At 45.5% G+C, this 21342-nt stretch overlaps 1 protein-coding gene across 2 annotated transcripts in view; it reads right to left on the bottom strand.

Annotated features, from left to right (window-relative positions):
* Nucleotides 1-7829: 7829 nt before the first annotated feature.
* Nucleotides 7830-21342, bottom strand: part of LOC110508256 (microtubule cross-linking factor 1-like) — a 129782-nt gene continuing 116269 nt past the window's right edge. Inside the window, exons 17-18 of one of the 2 annotated variants that reach the window (XM_036966545.1) lie at nt 16276-16335; nt 9977-10113 (exon numbers count right to left, since the gene is read on the bottom strand). In XM_036966545.1, the coding sequence (XP_036822440.1) occupies nt 16297-16335 (39 nt within the window). In that variant the 3' untranslated portion in view covers nt 9977-10113; nt 16276-16296. Of the gene's footprint in view, nt 10114-16275; nt 16336-21342 lie in introns of both variants that reach the window. The other variant, XM_036966544.1, reaches the window with a different exon arrangement.

Genomic DNA, 21342 nt, shown 5'->3' on the forward strand with positions numbered 1-21342 from the left:
TAAATAAATAAAATAAAAAGATTGAATGGCAGCTGTGTTGAAGCCATCAGAGAAAAATAACTGAGACTACCTCAACTCAAAACATGTCCAGACAAGACTACCACACAGTAAATATGATTCTGGATGAGATCCTCTACAGTCCATCTAAACCCGAAGCAGAGTGTGCGGTGGGTGACTCTTTAGTCCGTCTACACAGCCCTACTACAACACTGGGACCCTATTCCCTATATAGGGCCCTACTACAACACTGGGACCCTATATAGGGACCAACTACAACACTGGGACCCTATTCCCTATACAGTGCACAACTACAACACTGGGACCCTATTCCCTATATAGGGCCCTACTACAACACTGGGACCCTATATAGGGACCAACTACAACACTGGGACCCTATTCCCTATACAGTGCACAACTACAACACTGGGACCCTATTCCCTATATAGTGCACTACTACAACACTGGGATCCTATTCCCTATATAGTGCACTAATACAACACTGGGACCCTATATAGGGCACTACTACAACACTGGGATCCTATTCCCTATATAGTGCATTACCACAACACTGGGACCCTATTCCCTATATAGTGCATTACTACAACACGGGGACACTATTCCCTATATAGTGCACTACTTTTGACCTATTTGTACTGGCATCAGGCACCGCTGTCGACTTGTTGTCGTAGTAAATCAAAGAATGAATGACTTTTCAACTGAGGAAACATACGTCAGGATTCTAATGTACCTGTCACAGCCATTTTGTTTCCAGAGAGAGTGATTCATAGAGGATATCTAGACGTGGTTTTAGTCTCAGTAGTACACTGCTACACGTCTGACATTTACATCTTGTTTATATTTTATGCATTGGTTTATTAAGCAAGTTTCAATGTGTGTGTGTGTGTGTGTGTGTGTGTGTGTGTGTGTATGTGTGAGTGTGTGTGTGCGTGTGCGTGCGTGCGTGTGTGTGCATGTGCGTGTGCGTGTGCGTGTATGTGTGTGTGTGTGTGTGTGTGTGCGTGCGTGTGCGTGTATGCGTGTGCGTGTGTGCGTGTGCGTGTGTGTGTGTGCGTGTGCGTGCATGTGTGTGTAGGGTAATATCTTAGCTCATAGCTACTAGTTAGAGATGTCAGCAGAGACTACAGGGCTATACTTCCGTCAGGCTGTAGTCTGTAAATAAGTAATGAGACTGACTTGAGCTGAAATGACAACCGGCTGTGAATAAGTCAAACAATGAAGAAAGATTGTTATTTATCCTGCTGTATAGTTAATAACACCTAGTGTGTTGAGACGAGATGAGAAGACGAGGGGCCCAATCCACTGTATAGTTAATAACACCCAGTGTGTTGAGACGAGACGACGAGGGGCCCAATCCACTGAACAGTTAATAACACCTAGTGTGTTGAGACGAGACGACGAGGGGCCCAATCCACTGTATAGTTAATAACACCTAGTGTGTTGAGACGAGACGACGAGGGGCCCAATCCACTGTATAGTTAATAACTCCCAGTGTGTTGAGACGAGATGAGAAGACAAGGGGCCCAATCCACTGTATAGTTAATAACACCCAGTGTGTTGAGACGAGAAGACGAGGGGCCCAATCCACTGTATAGTTAATAACACCCAGTGTGTTGAGACGAGAAGACGAGGGGCCCAATCCACTGAACAGTTAATAACACCCAGTGTGTTGAGACGAGACGACGAGGGGCCCAATCCACTGTATAGTTAATAACACCTAGTGTGTTGAAACGAGAAGACGAGGGGCCCAATCCACTGTATAGTTAATAACACCCAGTGTGTTGAGACGAGACGACGAGGGGCCCAATCCACTGAACAGTTAAAAACACCTAGTGTGTTGAGACGAGACGACGAGGGGCCCAATCCACTGTATAGTTAATAACACCTAGTGTGTTGAGACGAGAAGACGAGGGGCCCAATCTACTGTATAGTTAATAACACCCAGTGTGTTGAGACGAGACGACGAGGTCCATGTTGTGTTACTGATTAATGTCAGTAACTATCTCTCTGAAGAGGACTAGAGGTCCATGTTGTGTTACTGATTAATGTCACTAACTATCTCTCTGAAGAGGACTAGAGATCCATGTTGTGTTACTGATTAATGTCACTAACTATCTCTCTGAAGAGGACTAGAGGTCCATGTTGTGTTACTGATTAATGTCACTAACTATCTCTCTGAAGAGGACTAGAGGTTCATGTTGTGTTACTGATTAATGTCACTAGCTATCTCTCTGAAGAGGACTAGAGGTCCATGTTGTGTTACTGATTAATGTCACTAGCTATCTCTCTGAAGAGGACTAGAGGTCCATGTTGTGTTACTGATTAATGTCACTAACTATCTCTCTGAAGAGGACTAGAGGTCCATGTTGTGTTACTGATTAATGTCACTAACTAAATCTCTGAAGAGGACTAGAGGTCCATGTTGTGTTACTGATTAATGTCACTAACTAAATCTCTGAAGAGGACTAGAGGTCCATGTTGTGTTACTGATTAATGTCTCTGAAGAGGACTAGAGGTCCATGTTGTGTTACTGATTAATGTCACTAGCTATCTCTCTGAAGAGGACTAGAGGTCCATGTTGTGTTACTGATTAATATAGTGTGTAAATGACATTTCAATGAACTCTGCAGTTTGGGGATGGAGGTTGGAGGGACGGAAAACAGGCATGTCAAATGGTTTCAACCAAGGTTATTACCGTTCTGCTTGTTTATTTTACTTTGTCCATTTTCAGTTTTAATCTCTCTATATACAGTATATCATAGTAAACAGTTTCTATATATATCATAGTAAACAGTTTATATATATATCATAGTAAACCGTTTCTATATATATCATAGTAAACAGTTTATATATATATCATAGTAAACAGTTTATATATATATCATAGTAACAACTATTTATCTATATTTATATCATAGTAAAAGTTTTAGTCAATTGGAAATAATTGACAACAAAATGTCAGTTCAAGATATCACCACCCTCATAATCAAATCAAATCCAATTTTATTTGTCACATGCTCGGTGAACAACAGGTGTTGACTAACAGTGAAATGTGTCCTTCCCAACAACGCAGAGAGAAAGTAAGAGACGACAATATAAAGATAATGAAATCAGTAATAAATACAGAACGAGTAACTTCACGTTTAACGTAGAGATTCAAAACAATCGTGGGTTTTGGGCAATACGCTCATTTAAAGGTTATTTACGTCGTCATAATGCACCTTTTACCGTGAATGTGGTTCGTAAACAAACCTTTTACCGTGAATGTGGTTCGTAAACGTCTTTGAGATTACATCTGTACTCATCGGACGGCGCACCACCGACAGAGGAAATGCGCCAGGCGGGGGCCGAGCCCGACCAGGGATCAGTCCCACGAGGGGATCCGACCACACCGGAACGGCCGACCCTGACCCGCCGAGTTGAATCGGACGGCTCTATAATCGAGCGAGTCCCTGCATACCAGTACCTTTGGTATTGAAAAACAAAACAAAAACATAACAATGAGCTTTTTAAGAAATTAAGATTTAAATGTGTGTTTTTTTTTATTAACAGAAACAAATACAGGTCTCTCTGTAGTCAGCAGGAAGCATATTGTGAAACATTTCTACCTGTTGTTGATTATGACAATACTATTTATCAAAAAGCAGCTGCCTCTGCTGTTAAAACCCCTGGATGACATTTCATCATAAACGCCTTTTCATTTTATCACAGGATACAGTTTTATTACTCGTCGCTGTATTGTTTACCGAACGGTTGGCTGGTCCTCTTTACGGGCACGTTGATCACATCATTACCTTCTTGTTTAACAAAGCCCTGCTCCGAATGCTTCCAACATATCTAACTTCACTGTTCATATTTAAAATGTAAAGTTATCAAACCCGTTCACAGGGTTGGTTAGATCTGGTCTAGATACCCCATTGGGTGGCTACAGAGTTAACTCTAGATACCCCATTGTGTGGCTACAGAGTTAACTCTAGAGACCCCATTGTGTGGCTACAGAGTTAACTCTAGATACCCCATTGGGTAGCTACATAGTTAACTCTAGAGACCCCATTGGGTGGCTAGAGTTAACTCTAGAGACCCCATTGGGTGGCTACAGAGTTAACTCTAGAGACCCCATTGGGTGGCTACAGAGTTAACTCTAGAGACCCCATTGGGTGGCTACAGAGTTAACTCTAGAGACCCCATTGGGTGGCTAGAGTTAACTATAGAGACCCCATTGGGTGGCTAGAGTTAACTATAGAGACCCCATTGGGTGCCTACAGAGTTAACTCTAGAGACCCCATTGGGTGGCTACAGAGTTAACTCTAGAGACCCCATTGGGTGGCTACAGAGTTAACTCTAGAGACCCCATTGGGTGGCTACAGAGTTAACTCTAGAGACCCCATTGGGTGGCTACAGAGTTAACTCTAGAGACCCCATTGGGTGGCTACAGAGTTAACTCTAGAGACCCCATTGGGTGGCTACAGAGTTAACTCTAGAGACCCCATTGGGTGGCTACAGAGTTAACTCTAGAGACCCCATTGGGTGGCTACAGAGTTAACTCTAGAGACCCCATTGGGTGGCTACAGAGTTAACTCTAGAGACCCCATTGGGTGGCTACAGAGTTAACTCTAGAGACCCCATTGGGTGCCTACAGAGTTAACTCTAGAGACCCCATTGGGTGCCTACAGAGTTAACTCTAGAGACCCCATTGGGTGCCTACAGAGTTAACTCTAGAGACCCCATTGGGTGCCTACAGAGTTAACTCTAGAGACCCCATTGGGTGCCTACAGAGTTAACTATAGAGACCCCATTGGGTGCCTACAGAGTTAACTCTAGAGACCCCATTGGGTGGCTACAGAGTTAACTCTAGAGACCCCATTGGGTGGCTACAGAGTTAACTCTAGAGACCCCATTGGGTGGCTACAGAGTTAACTCTAGAGACCCCATTGGGTGGCTACAGAGTTAACTCTAGAGACCCCATTGGGTGGCTACAGAGTTAACTCTAGAGACCCCATTGGGTGGCTACAGAGTTAACTCTAGAGACCCCATTGGGTGGCTACAGAGTTAACTCTAGAGACCCCATTGGGTGCCTACAGAGTTAGATAAGTCAACCTTTAGTAGTCTTGCTCCACATGTCTGGAATAATCTCCAATATAAATGTAGAATAGATGCGTTAGTGTCCCTTGGGCAGTTCAGGCAGCGGACAAGAGGATTTCTCTAATGAACAGTGTGTTTGTTTTAGTTTTGTGTATATTGTGTATATTTATGTTCTGTGTGTTGTGTTTTAAATTGTATTTTGATACATATTTCTTTATTGTGTATATATGGGGCTCCCTCGTAAACGAGACACGGGTCTCAACGGTGACTCCCTGGAGCTCCCTCATTAAAAGAGACACTGGTCTCAACGGTGACTCCCTGGGGCTCCCTCATTAAAAGAGACACTGGTCTCAACAGTGACTCCCTGGGGCTCCCTCGTAAAAGAGACACTGGTCTCAACGGTGACTCCCTGGGGCTCCCTCGTAAAAGAGACACGGGTCTCAACGGTGACTCCCTGGGGCTCCCTCATAAAAGAGACACTGGTCTCAACGGTGACTCCCTGGGGCTCCCTCGTAAAAGAGAGACTGGTCTCAACAGTGACTCCCTGGGGCTCCCTCATTAAAAGAGACACTGGTCTCAACGGTGACTCCCTGGGGCTCCCTCGTAAAAGAGACACTGGTCTCAACGGTGACTCCCTGGGGCTCCCTCATAAAAGAGACACTGGTCTCAACGGTGACTCCCTGGAGCTCCCTCGTAAAAGAGACACTGGTCTCAACGGTGACTCCCTTGGGCTCCCTCATTAAAAGAGAGACTGGTCTCAACGGTGACTCCCTGGGGCTCCCTCGTAAAAGAGACACTGGTCTCAACGGTGACTCCCTGGGGCTCCCTCATAAAAGAGACACTGGTCTCAACGGTGACTCCCTGGAGCTCCCTCATTAAAAGAGACACTGGTCTCAACGGTGACTCCCTGGGGCTCCCTCATTAAAAGAGACACTGGTCTCAACGGTGACTCCCTGGGGCTCCCTCGTAAAAGAGACACTGGTCTCAACGGTGACTCCCTGGGGCTCCCTCATAAAAGAGACACTGGTCTCAACGGTGACTCCCTGGAGCTCCCTCGTAAAAGAGACACTGGTCTCAACGGTGACTCCCTTGGGCTCCCTCATTAAAAGAGAGACTGGTCTCAACGGTGACTCCCTGGGGCTCCCTCGTAAAAGAGACACTGGTCTCAACGGTGACTCCCTGGGGCTCCCTCATAAAAGAGACACTGGTCTCAACGGTGACTCCCTGGAGCTCCCTCGTAAAAGAGACACTGGTCTCAACGGTGACTCCCTTGGGCTCCCTCATTAAAAGAGAGACTGGTCTCAACGGTGACTCCCTGGGGCTCCCTCGTAAAAGAGACACTGGTCTCAACGGTGACTCCCTGGGGCTCCCTCATAAAAGAGACACTGGTCTCAACGGTGACTCCCTGGAGCTCCCTCATTAAAAGAGACACTGGTCTCAACGGTGACTCCCTGGGGCTCCCTCATTAAAAGAGACACTGGTCTCAACGGTGACTCCCTGGGGCTCCCTCGTAAAAGAGACACTGGTCTCAACGGTGACTCCCTGGGGCTCCCTCATAAAAGAGACACTGGTCTCAACGGTGACTCCCTGGAGCTCCCTCGTAAAAGAGACACTGGTCTCAACGGTGACTCCCTTGGGCTCCCTCATTAAAAGAGAGACTGGTCTCAACGGTGACTCCCTGGGGCTCCCTCGTAAAAGAGACACTGGTCTCAACGGTGACTCCCTGGAGCTCCCTCATTAAAAGAGACACTGGTCTCAACGGTGACTCCCTAGGGCTCCCTCATAAAAGAGACACGGGTCTCAACGGTGACTCCCTAGGGCTCCCTCATAAAAGAGACACGGGTCTCAACAGTGACTCCCTGGGGCTCCCACATAAAAGAGACACTGTTCTCAACGGTGACTCCCTGGGGCTCCCACATAAAAGAGACACTGGTCTCAACGGTGACTCCCTGGGGCTCCCACATAAAAGAGAGACTGGTCTCAACGGTGACTCCCTGGGGCTCCCTCGTAAAAGAGACACTGGTCTCAACAGTGACTCCCTGGGGCTCCCTCATAAAAGAGACACTGGTCTCAACGGTGACTCCCTGGTGCTCCCTCGTAAAAGAGACACTGGTCTCAACGGTGACTCCCTGGGGCTCCCACATAAAAGAGACACTGGTCTCAACGGTGACTCCCTGGGGCTCCCACATAAAAGAGAGACTGGTCTCAACGGTGACTCCCTGGGGCTCCCTCGTAAAAGAGACACTGGTCTCAACGGTGACTCCCTGGGGCTCCCACATAAAAGAGACACTGGTCTCAACGGTGACTCCCTGGGGCTCCCTCATTAAAAGAGAGACTGGTCTCAACGGTGACTCCCTGGGGCTCCCTCATAAAAGAGACACTGGTCTCAACGGTGACTCCCTGATTAAATAAATAAAGGCAAATAATTAAATCCTAGCCTTAGTTTAGTTTTTATATCTAAGCTGGGTGATCTAGCACAATGACAGCAGTAGCAGCAGCTTGTATGTACATATGCACTAAAGTGTGTTTTCCAAAGGCATGCAGATATGCTTGCATTCCAAATTGCCCCCTATTCTCTACGTAGTGCACTACTTTAGACCAGAGCCCTATTCTCTACGTAGTGCACTACTTTAGACCAGAGCCCTATTCTCTACGTAGTGCACTACTTTAGACCAGAGCCCTATTCTCTACGTTGTGCACTACTTTAGACCAGAGCCCTATTCTCTACGTAGTGCACTACTATAGACCAGAGCCCTATTCTCTACGTAGTGCACTACTTTAGACCAGAGCCCTATTCTCTACGTAGTGCACTACTTTAGACCACCAAATATGCTGTGTTTGAATAACTAAATTTGTGTTCTTTGGTAACCCAGTGCTGGGTTCCATTTTGGACAGAGTACACGCTGGGTTATTTTGACGCAGCCATGTGGGTTGGCATGAATAAACACAACATCTTGGGGTTTTGGGATTACCCAAAACATGGGTTAATTTAGTCATCAGTTGGGTATATACTGGGATGATCTAGCTGCTGGGTCTTTTTGAATGTTATCCTTCGGGTTATTTTCAGGAAGCGTGGCTTATTAGGGGCTTGGCTTTCAGTTAGATCTTATTGGCCACCCGTGATAGTGAATGTCAGTCCGGTGTATCGTGTTAAAGAGATTCTCCGGGTACTTTTTGTATCAATTTTATCCAGTAGTTCTTGAAAAGTAGCGTTCGAGAGCCAAAAGTGGTCCCTGAAAATTGCGTACTACCTCACATATGTGCACCATGACACTGCCCTCTCTCTCCCTTTTGCTGTGTGTGCATCTTGCTAGCTAGGCTCTGAAGATCATTATCTAGAACTCAAATTGCTAGGGGTCTGGCCCATGTGGGGGGGGGGGGGCATTTTGGGAAAATGGCACAGCAGAGCTTCCTCCCAAAAAACAGTCACTTTCAAACTAGAGATTTTGTGGCTAATTGAGGTAAGACAGTAAGTCTGCTCCAAGAATATGCATGTATGAACTACACATTGACACATCCAGCCCGGAGCATGTCTCTGAGTTTACACACTGCAAATTAAATTGTTCCTTTTTTGTTGTTGTATTTTACACATTCTTCTAGAATATGAAGATTATTCATCACATATTATAATAAGGTGATTTCTATTCTAGCAATTGGATTTGCATAGGCTTTTAGGGAACTTGTACATTTCTGTAAACCTCATTGAAACTCATGTTCAACTTTTCAACATGTGATAACTATACAACAGAACAGATGAACAGTAACAACATTTACTCACACGGGTGGCTAAAAATAACTATCCGAACTACGCCTCCAGTCTTCGGATTTGACCCGCAGGGTCAAAGGTCAATAACCCAGCACCAAATAACCCAACATCAACAACCCAACCTTGCTCTTTTAAAGAAAATATATAATAATTAAACCATGTTTTTTTGGAACGTGGGTGTAGGGGGGCCATTCAACAACTGCCTCCCCACATATGCAGAAAAGTTATTCAGTTGCTATTTTCCCCTGTCTCCTCCTACACGTTTACCGAGTTCAACATTCACTTCAACATATAGAAATAAAAACATACATACAATTAGCATCGTAAATGACATCATGAAACCGTAGTGTTTGTTTCGTTTGTTTCTTCAACCAGTACAACTGAGTAGTCTGACTTCAAGCTTCGAAAGGAACAGTAACATAAAGTATGGTCAACTTAATAATAAGAAAAAAGTTTTACCCGAGAATTTACACAAACACAGAATATATAACAAATGATATGTAATGCAAAATAAACAAAAAAACGTAAACAGACAGAACTTTTGTAAAACCATGTTGGAAACAGTATTATAATAACGGTTTTAATGTTTTCTTTCAACACCTCAAAAACGTTTCCATTATAAGACTAACATACACACATATCAGCTGGAACTACGAGTAAATCAAGTACAGGCACCTCTGATGACAATGTTTTTGATGTCATGGTTACAGTACATTCCAGGTCATTTTCATTCCAGAGTTCTAAATTCCAGATCTTTTTCTTCCTGGTTGGTCAGCTGGTGCTACAGGGTCTCAGCCCCCGATTTACAAGGGGGGGGGGGGGGGGGGGGGGGTCGGAGGGGTCTGAGGTACCCAGTCTGGACAGGCTCAGGGAGGAGGAGGAGAGGGAGGAGGTGAGGGTGGAGAGGAGTAGGGAGGGGAAGAGGAGGAAGAGAGTTGAGCAAGTTAAGGGAGTTAAGGACGACAGGGTAATGGGCAACGATTCTATCATGCAGAAGACGATGGTTCCAGTCTTGTTCCTGTTCCTGGTCCAGTCTCGTCCAGCTCCAGCATACAGGTGGCTTCAGTCTTACTGGTCCCAGTCAACATGGGGAAGGTGAACCTCCGCCCTGTGACATCATGCCAGCCTCGGGGGGAGGAGCAGGGAGAACGGACTGCCCAGCGGGAGGGGGGGCGGCGGTTGGCTGGCCTCGCCGGACGCAGGAAACACGACTCCAGGGGTGGAGCCACCGGGGAACGAGGGAGGTCCTTCAGGAGAGGAGGAAGTAGATGTTAGCAAGAGAGGGGGAGACAAAATAGTTTCCTATATTTCAATATTCAATGTTTTTTAAAATGATTTTCTGATTATTTTAATAATTTAAAAAAGAAGTATGAACAAAAGCAAGTTTGACTAAAACCGGAAAACAAACAATGACCAGAGTATAGGTCTACCAGGAGGTGAAACACCAGGTGGAGGAACTAAAGGGTGATGAAACAGGTGGAGGAACTACAGGGTGATGAAACAGGTGGAGGAACTACAGGGTGATGAAACAGGTGGAGAAACTACAGGGTGATGAAACAGGTGGAGGAACTACAGGGTGATGAAACAGGTGGAGGAACTACAGGGTGATGAAACAGGTGGAGGAACTACAGGGTGATGAAACAGGTGGAGGAACTAGAGTGGGATGAAACAGGTGGAGGAACTACAGGGTGATGAAACAGGTGGAGGAACTACAGGGTGATGAAACAGGTGGAGGAACTACAGTGGGATGAAACAGGTGGAGGAACTACAGTGGGATGAAACAGGTGGAGGAACTACAGGGTGATGAAACAGGTGGAGGAACTACAGTGGGATGAAACAGGTGGAGGAACTACAGGGTGATGAAACAAGTAGAGGAACTACAGTGTGATGAAACAGGTGGAGGAACTACAGGGTGATGAAACAGGTGGAGGAAATACAGTGTGATGAAACAGGTGGAGGAACTACCGGGTGATGAAACAGGTGGAGGAACTACAGTGTGATGAAACAGGTGGAGGAACTACAGTGTGATGAAACAGGTGGAGGAACTACAGTGTGATGAAACAGGTGGAGGAACTACAGTGTGATGAAACAGGTGGAGGAACTACAGGGTGATGAAACAGGTGGAGGAACTACAGTGTGATGAAACAGGTGGAGGAACTACAGTGTGATGAAACAGGTGGAGGAACTACAGTGTGATGAAACAGGTGGAGGAACTACAGTGTGATGAAACAGGTGGAGGAACTACAGGGTGATGAAACAGGTGGAGGAATTACAGTGTGATGAAACAGGTGGAGGAACTACAGTGTGATGAAACAGGTGGAGGAACTACAGTGTGATGAAACAGGTGGAGGAACTACAGGGTGATGAAACAGGTGGAGGAACTACAGGGTGATGAAACAGGTGGGGGAACTACAGGGTGATGAAACAGGTGGAGGAACTACAGGGTGATGAAACAGGTGGAGGAACTACAGGGTGATGAAACAGGTGGAGGAACTACAGGGTGATGAAACAGGTGGAGGAACTACAGGGTGATGAAACAGGTGGAGGAACTACAGGGTGATGAAACAGGTGGAGGAACTACAGGGTGATGAAACACCATGTGGAGGAACTACAGTGTGATGAAACAGGTGGAGGAACTACAGTGTGATGAAACAGGTGGAGGAACTACAGGGTGATAAAACACCATGTGGAGGAACTACAGTATGATGAAACAGGTGGAGGAACTAGAGTGGGATGAAACAGGTGGAGGAACTACAGTGGGATGAAACAGGTGGAGGAACTACAGTGTGATGAAACAGGTGGAGGAACTACAGTGTGATGAAACAGGTGGAGGAACTACAGGGTGATGAAACAGGTGGAGGAACTACAGGGTGATGAAACAGGTGGAGGAACTACAGTGGGATGAAACAGGTGGAGGAACTACAGGGTGATGAAACAGGTGGAGGAACTACAGGGTGATGAAACAGGTGGAGGAACTACAGTGGGATGAAACAGGTGGAGGAACTACAGTGGGATGAAACAGGTGGAGGAACTACAGGGTGATGAAACAGGTGGAGGAACTACAGTGGGATGAAACAGGTGGAGGAACTACAGGGTGATGAAACAAGTAGAGGAACTACAGTGTGATGAAACAGGTGGAGGAACTACAGGGTGATGAAACAGGTGGAGGAACTACAGTGTGATGAAACAGGTGGAGGAACTACCGGGTGATGAAACAGGTGGAGGAACTACAGTGTGATGAAACAGGTGGAGGAACTACAGTGTGATGAAACAGGTGGAGGAACTACAGTGTGATGAAACAGGTGGAGGAACTACAGTGTGATGAAACAGGTGGAGGAACTACAGGGTGATGAAACAGGTGGAGGAACTACAGTGTGATGAAACAGGTGGAGGAACTACAGTGTGATGAAACAGGTGGAGGAACTACAGTGTGATGAAACAGGTGGAGGAACTACAGTGTGATGAAACAGGTGGAGGAACTACAGGGTGATGAAACAGGTGGAGGAATTACAGTGTGATGAAACAGGTGGAGGAACTACAGTGTGATGAAACAGGTGGAGGAACTACAGTGTGATGAAACAGGTGGAGGAACTACAGTGTGATGAAACAGGTGGAGGAACTACAGTGTGATGAAACAGGTGGGGGAACTACAGGGTGATGAAACAGGTGGAGGAACTACAGGGTGATGAAACAGGTGGAGGAACTACAGGGTGATGAAACAGGTGGAGGAACTACAGGGTGATGAAACAGGTGGAGAAACTACAGGGTGATGAAACAGGTGGAGGAACTACAGGGTGATGAAACAGGTGGAGGAACTACAGGGTGATGAAACAGGTGTAGGACCTACAGGGTGATGAAACAGGTGGAGGAACTACAGGGTGATGAAACAGGTGGAGGAACTACAGGGTGATGAAACAGGTGGAGGAACAACAGTGTGATGAAACACCATGTGGAGGAACTACAGTGTGATGAAACAGGTGGAGGAACTACAGTGTGATGAAACAGGTGGAGGAACTACAGTGTGATGAAACAGGTGGAGGAACTACAGTGTGATGAAACAGGTGGAGGAACTACAGTGTGATGAAACAGGTGGAGGAACTACAGGGTGATGAAACAGGTGGAGGAATTACAGTGTGATGAAACAGGTGGAGGAACTACAGTGTGATGAAACAGGTGGAGGAACTACAGTGTGATGAAACAGGTGGAGGAACTACAGTGGGATGAAACAGGTGGAGGAACTACAGTGGGATGAAACAGGTGGAGGAACTACAGGGTGAGGAAACAGGTGGAGGAACTACAGTGGGATGAAACAGGTGGAGGAACTACAGGGTGAGGAAACAAGTGGAGGAACTACAGGGTGATGAAACACCATGTGGAGGAACTACAGTGTGATGAAACAGGTGGAGGAACTACAGGGTGATGAAACACCATGTGGAAGAACTACAGGGTGATGAAACAGGTGGAGGAACTACAGGGTGATGAAACAGGTGGAGGAACTACAGGGTGGTGAAACAGGTGGAGGAACTACAGGGTGACGAAACAGGTGGAGGAACTACAGGGTGACGAAACAGGTGGAGGAACTACAGTGTTATGAAACAGGTGGAGGAACTACAGTGGGATGAAACAGGTGGAGGAACTACAGTGGGATGAAACAGGTGGAGGAACTACAGGGTGAGGAAACAGGTGGAGGAACTACAGTGTGATGAAACAGGTGGAGGAACTACAGGGTGATGAAACAGGTGGAGGAACTACAGTGTGATGAAACAGGTGGAGGAACTACAGTGTGATGAAACAGGTGGAGGAACTACAGTGGGATGAAAGAGGTGGAGGAACTACAGGGTGAAGAAACACCATGTGGAGGAACTACAGTGTGATGAAACAGGTGGAGGAACTACAGGGTGATGAAACAGGTGGAGGAACTACATTGTGATGAAACAGGTGGAGGAACTACAGGGTGATGAAACAGGTGGAGGAACTACATTGTGATGAAACAGGTGGAGGAACTACAGGGTGATGAAACAGGTGGAGGAACTACAGGGTGATGAAACAGGTGGAGGAACTACAGGGTGATGAAACAGGTGGAGAACTACAGGGTGATGAAACAGGTGGGAGGAACTACAGGGTGATGAAACAGGTGGAGGAACTACATTGTGATGAAACAGGTGGAGGAACTACAGGGTGATGAAACAGGTGGAGGAACTAGAGTGTGATGAAACAGGTGGAGGAACTAGAGTGTGATGAAACAGGTGGAGGAACTACAGGGTGATGAAACAGGTGGAGGAACTAGAGTGTGATGAAACAGGTGGAGGAACTAGAGTGTGATGAAACAGGTGGAGGAACTACAGGGTGATGAAACAGGTGGAGGAACTACAGGGTGATGAAACAGGTGGAGGAACTACAGGGTGATGAAACAGGTGGAGGAACTACAGTGTGATGAAACAGGTGGAGGAACTACAGGGTGATGAAACAGGTGGAGGAACTAGAGTGGGATGAAACAGGTGGAGGAACTACAGTGTGATGAAACAGGTGGAGGAACTACAGTGTGATGAAACAGGTGGAGGAACTACAGGGTGAGGAAACAGGTGGAGGAACTACAGTGTGATGAAACAGGTGGAGGAACTACAGGGTGATGAAACAGGTGGAGGAACTACAGGGTGATGAAACAGGTGGAGGAACTACAGGGTGAGGAAACAGGTGGAGGTGAACGGTGATCAGGGCTGGAGACAGAAAACCAGGATGGAGGGAGTGTGGGAAAGTGTAGTTTAACTAATAATATCATAATATATAAAGTAATATGATTGCCTTCACATATGAAAGGATGGACAGAAGGATAGAAAGGAAGTATAGAACAGGAATATGTTACTATGTGTCTACTTTAATTAGCATGTTATAACAGGTATGTAATTACCAGGTAATGATATTACAAAACATCCAAAATGACCCAGCATGCACCATGTAAGTGTACAAGAGGTTTGACCAGATTACACAGTGAAAACAGCATGTTGACACACACAATGTTGCTTTCGAGTTTTCACCACATCGACTCAGACCGCGCTAAGCATGCGACCGTGTTAATGACCCAACTGGAAGATTCGGTTCATTTGAAACACAAGCAGACATCACACAAGTTCCCACGACCGTGAGAACACACGATCACACGCACGCACATTGTTTAAAGAGCTGTCTTCGTCAACGAGCTTAGACAGGTTGTTAGTGTGAGAGAAGGAGGGATGGTGAGAGAACTGTGGAGGAAGAAGGGAAGAGAGGGAGAGAGGGAAAGAGGAAGAGATAGAGAGAGAGAGAGAGAGAGAGAGAGAGAGAGAGAGGAAGAGAGAGAGGAAGAGAGAGAGCGAGAGAGAGAGCGAGAGAGAGAGAGAGAAAGAGAGGGGAAGAGAGAGAGGGGAAGAGAGAAAGAGAGGGGAAGAGAGAGGGGAAGAGAGAGAGAGAAAGAGAGAGGGGAAGAGAGAGAGAGAGAGAGAGAGAGAGAGGGGAAGAGAGAGAGGGGAAGAGAGAGAGAGAGAGAGGGGAAGAGAGAAAGAGAGAGAGAGAAAGAGAGAGAGAGAGAGAGAGAGGAAGGAACAGTAGGGCTCAAACATCAGTCACAGACAGAGCAGAAGCCGTGTTAGAAACCGTGTTACTGGATGTTAGATAGTCTAGTAAAAGAAAGAAACTGACGCACTCCCCAAAATGTTTTTGACAAACGTAAAGTAACCTGTAGAAATAAATCAGGAAACCCTGAAGAAGACAGTGTCCCGAAACGCTATTTAATATAACATTACCCATTCAATGTTTGGGAGCAAAGAGTGTGTGACTTTCTTTCTTTCTATATGTTAAACTTTTTATATAATATACTATATATTTGATAGTCTACCATCAACCGTTGTTGTTGTTGTTGTTGTTGTTGTTGTGGTGTGTATGGATCCAAGAGTCATCTCTCTCTGTGCCACCCTCAGGGGTTTGATGCGGGTTTTCACATCTACAAGATGGCTTCTTTTTTTTAATTTGAAATCAGCTCATCTACATTTTATATACAGTATAATAGACTTCACATCACCAAAACCTTTTAGTACTGGTTCTTCTACAGCAGAACACACCTGAGAGACGTACAGTATACAGGCAGATATGACCAGAAAACGGATGACTCTTTGGGTCACTAGAGTTGATTTGTGAATATGAATCGTTACATATTAAATACCCATATTAGACCATGCAGACATCTACACAGACAGATGTTATGATGATTAACACAGCTACGACACCACTGACTCCACCGACGTTGTCGACCTGTGAGGCATGCTGTGATTGGCTGATGGGGACGGGGGTGAGGTGAGGAGGGGTCCATGGTAACCCTGTGAACCCCAGTCCGTGAGGTTATAGGTCAGAGAACCAGGAAGTAAACGAGAACTTACATCACTCAGGGACAAGCAGGGTTAGAGTCCCCAGGGAGCAGATAACAAGACAGAGTGGTTCTAGAATCAGCAGAGGGTATAGACAGAACGGAGGAGAGGGAGGGGGGGGAGGGTGGGAGGGAGGGAGGGAGCGGGGAGGGAGGGGAGGGGGAGGGGAGAAAGAGAGGAGAGAGAGAGAGAGAGAGAGAGAGAGAGAGAGAGAGAGAGAGAGAGAGAGAGAGAAAGAGAGGGAGGGAGGGAGGGAGGGAGGGAGGGAGGGAGGGAGGGAGGGAGGGAGGGAGGGAAAGAGAGAGAGGAGAGAGAAAGAGAGGGGGGAGGGAGGGAGGGAAAGAGAGAGAGGAGAGAGAAATAGAGGAGAGAGAGGGAGTGATAGAGAGAAGAAAGTGAGAGAGGTAAGGGAGTTATAGAGAGAGAGGAGAGAGAGAAAGAGAAAGAGAGAGAGAGAGAAAGAGAGGAGAGAGAAAGAGAGGAGAGAGAAAGAGAGAGAGAGGAGAGAGAAAGAGAGGAGAGAGAAAGAAAGAGAGAGAGAGAGAGAGAAAGAGAGAGAGAGAGGGAAACAGGGACACAGGATAAAGCTGGTGGATCAACGGTAGAGGATCAATGTAGACGATAAGAAGGTCAGTGACCTCACAGCAGCAAACAGACACGCAGGAACAAGTCTACTTTCTACATTCCATATACAGACTGCAGTAAATCAGTACTGTAGTCACATCACTGTTAATACAGGCTACAGTAAATCAGTACTGTAGTCACATCCCTGTTAATACAGGCTACAGTAAATCAGTACTGTAGTCACATCCCTGTTAATACAGGCTACAGTAAATCAGTACTGTAGTCACATCCCTGTTAATACAGGCTACAGTAAATCAGTACTGTAGTCACATCACTGTTAATACAGGCTACAGTAAATCAGTACTGTAGTCACATCCCTGTTAATACAGGCTACAGTAAATCAGTACTGTAGTCACATCCCTGTTAATACATGCTACAGTAAATCAGTACTGTAGTCACATCACTGTTAATACAGGCTACAGTAAATCAGTACTGTAGTCACATCCCCGTTAATACAGGCTACAGTAAGTCAGTAATGTAGTCACATCCCTGTTAATACAGGCTACAGTAGATCTGAGGGGATAAAAAGGGTCCTCACATTCAGATGATTTATTTCTCATTGATATTTTCCATATTTCTGAATTTACCTACTTTCATCTTGCCTGCGTCACAACCCATGTCAAATCAAACCTAAGTGTATTTGTCAGAGAGTAGCAGCAGAGTAAAAGAGGGGTTGGGGGTGGCGGGACACAATGCAAATAGTCCAGGTAGCCATTTGATTGGCTGTTCAGGAGTCTTATGGCTTGGGGGTAAAAACTGTTGAGAAGCCTTTTTTTCCTAGACTTGGCACTCCGGTACCATTTGCCATGAGAGAACAGTCTATGACTGGAGTGGCTGGGGTCTTTGACAATTATTAGGGCCTTCCTCTGACACCGCCTGGACACCGCCTGAGGTCCTGGATGGCAGGCAGCTTTGCCCCAGTGATGTACTGGGCTGTACGCACTACCCTCTGTAGTGCCTTGCGGTCCGAGGCCGAGCAATTGCCATACCAGGCAGTGATGCAACCAGTCAGGCAGGATGCTCTCGATGTTAAAGCTGTAGAAACTTTTGAGGATCTCAGGACCCATGACAAATCTTTTTAGTTTCCTGAGGGGGAATAGGCTTTGTCGTGCCCTCTTCACGACTGTCTTGGTGTGTTTGGACCATTCTAGTTTGTTGTTGATGTGGACACCAAGGAACTTGAAGCTCTCAACCTGCTCCACTACAGCCCCGTCGATGAGAAAGGGGGCGTGCTCAGTCCTCCTTTTCCTGTAGTCCACAATCATCTCCTAAGTCTTGGTTACGTTGAGGGATAGGTTGTTATTCTGGCACCACCCGACCAGGTCACTGACTTCCTCCCTATAGGCTGTATCGTCTTTGTCGGTGATCATGCCTACCACTGTTGTGTCGTCTGCAAACTTATTGAAGGTGTTGGAGTCGTGCCTGGCCATGCAGTCGTGGGTGAACAGGGAGTACAGGAGGGGACTGAGCACACACCCCTGGGGAGCTCCAGTGATGAGGATCAGCGTGGCAGATGTGTTGTTACCTACCCTCACCACCTGGGGGCGGCCCATCAGGAAGTCCAGGATCCAGTTGCAGAGGGAGGTGTTTAGTCCCAGGGAAAGGGCAGTGTGGAGTGCAATGGTGATGTGAGCCATGACCAGCCTTTCAAAGCACTTCATGGCTACGGACGTGAGTGCTACGGGTCTGTAGTCATTTAGGCAGGTTGCCTTTGTGTTCTTGGGCACAGGGACTATGGTGGTCTGCTTGAAGCATGTTGGTATTACAGACTCAATCAGGGAAATGTTGAAAAGGTCAGTGAAAACACCTGCCAGTTGGTCAGCGCATGCCCGGAGCACACGTCCTGGTAATCCATCTGGCCCCGCAGCCTTGTGAATGTTGACCTGTTTAAAGGTCTTACTCACGTCGGCTACGCAGAGCGTGATCACACAGTCGTCCAGAACAGCTGATGCTCTCGTGCATGCTTCAGTGTTGTTTGCCTCAAAGCGAGCATAGAAGTGTTTTAGCTCGTCTGGTAGGCTCGTGTCACTGGGCAGCTCGCGGCTGTGCTTCCCTTTGTAGTCTGTAATAGTTTGCAAGCCCTGCCACATCCGACGAGCGTCGGAGCCGGTGTAGTAGGATTCAATCTTAGTCCTGTATTGGTGCTTTGCCTGTTTGATGGTTTGTCGCAGGGCTTAGCGGGATTTCTTGTAAGCTTCCGGGTTAGTGTTAAGAGATAACATGGTTGTTATCATACACAATAAACGCTATGTAGAGTACACAACACACAATACACGCTATGTAGAGTACACAACACACAATAAACGCTATGACTACACTATAACATGCTGTATATTGTATCACAACCCATGTAATATCCAGTCTAACAACTACACTACCCAAGTCCTGTCCAGTCTAACAACATAGTCCTGTAATATCCAGTCTAACAACTACACTACCCCAGTCCTGTAATATCCAGTCTAACAACATAGTCCTGTAATATCCAGTCTAACAACATAGTCCTGTAATATCCAGTCTAACAACATAGTCCTGTAATATCCAGTCTAACAACATAGTCTTGTAATATTCAGTCTAACAACATAGTCTTGTAATATCCAATCTAACAACTACACTACCCCAGTCCTGTAATATCCAGTCTAACAACATAGTCCTGTAATATCCAGTCTAACAACATAGTCCTGTAATATCCAGTCTAACAACATAGTCCTGTAATATCCAGTCTAACAACATAGTCTTGTAATATCCAGTCTAACAACATAGTCCTGTAATATCCAGTCTAACAACATAGTCCTGTAATATCCAGTCTAACAACATAGTCCTGTAATATCCAGTCTAACAACATAGTCTTGTAATATCCAATCTAACAACTACACTACCCCAGTCCTGTCCAGTCTAACAACATAGTCCTGTAATATCCAGTCTAACAACATAGTCTTGTAATATCCAGTCTAACAACATAGTCCTGTAATATCCAGTCTAACAACATAGTCCTGTAATATCCAGTCTAACAACATAGTCTTGTAATATCCAATCTAACAACTACACTACCCCAGTCCTGTCCAGTCTAACAACATAGTCCTGTAATATCCAGTCTAACAACATAGTCTTGTAATATCCAGTCTAACAACATAGTCCTGTAATATCCAGTCTAACAACATAGTCCTGTAATATCCAGTCTAACAACATTGTCTTGTAATATCCAATCTAACAACTACACTACCCCAGTCCTGTCCAGTCTAACAACATAGTCCTGTAATATCCAGTCTAACAACATAGTCTTGTAATATCCAATCTAACAACTACACTACCCCAGTCCTGTCCAGTCTAACAACATAGTCCTGTAATATCCAGTCTAACAACATAGTCTTGTAATATCCAGTCTAACAACATAGTCCTGTAATATCCAATCTAACAACATAGTCTTGTAATATCCAGTCTAACAACATAGTCCTGTAATATCCAGTCTAACAACATAGTCCTGTAATATCCAGTCTAACAACATAGTCCTGTAATATCCAGTCTAACAACATAGTCTTGTAATATCCAATCTAACAACTACACTACCCCAGTCCTGTCCAGTCTAACAACATAGTCCTGTAATATCCAGTCTAACAACATAGTCTTGTAATATCCAGTCTAACAACATAGTCCTGTAATATCCAGTCTAACAACATAGTCTTGTAATATCCAGTCTAACAACATAGTCTTGTAATATCCAGTCTAACAACATAGTCCTGTAATATCCAGTCTAACAACATAGTCCTGTAATATCCAGTCTAACAACATAGTCCTGTAATATCCAGTCTAACAACATAGTCCTGTAATATCCAGTCTAACAACTACACTACCCCAGTCCTGTAATATCCAGTCTAACAACATAGTCCTGTAATATCCAGTCTAACAACATAGTCCTGTAATATCCAGTCTAACAACTACACTACCCCAGTCCTGTAATATCCAGTCTAACAACATAGTCCTGTAATATCCAGTCTAACAACATAGTCTTGTAATATCCAGTCTAACAACATAGTCTTGTAATATCCAGTCTAACAACATAGTCCTGTAATATCCAGTCTAACAACATAGTCTTGTAATATTCAATCTAACAACTACACTACCCCAGTCCTGTCCAGTCTAACAACATAGTCCTGTAATATCCAGTCTAACAACATAGTCTTGTAATATCCAGTCTAACAACATAGTCTTGTAATATCCAGTCTAACAACATAGTCCTGTAATATCCAGTCTAACAACATAGTCTTGTAATATCCAGTCTAACAACATAGTCCTGTAATATCCAGTCTAACAACATAGTCCTGTAATATCCAGTCTATATGTGGTCATTAAGAGAGTAAAAACATCTACAGATTTGTGATTGACAGGTCAGGCTTGACATTGACTGACCGGGTGAATCCAGGTGAAAGCTGTGATCTCTTATTGACGTCACCTGTTCCA

This window comes from Oncorhynchus mykiss, chromosome 28 (genome assembly GCF_013265735.2).
Source record: "Oncorhynchus mykiss isolate Arlee chromosome 28, USDA_OmykA_1.1, whole genome shotgun sequence".
Lineage (NCBI taxonomy): Eukaryota > Metazoa > Chordata > Actinopteri > Salmoniformes > Salmonidae > Oncorhynchus > Oncorhynchus mykiss.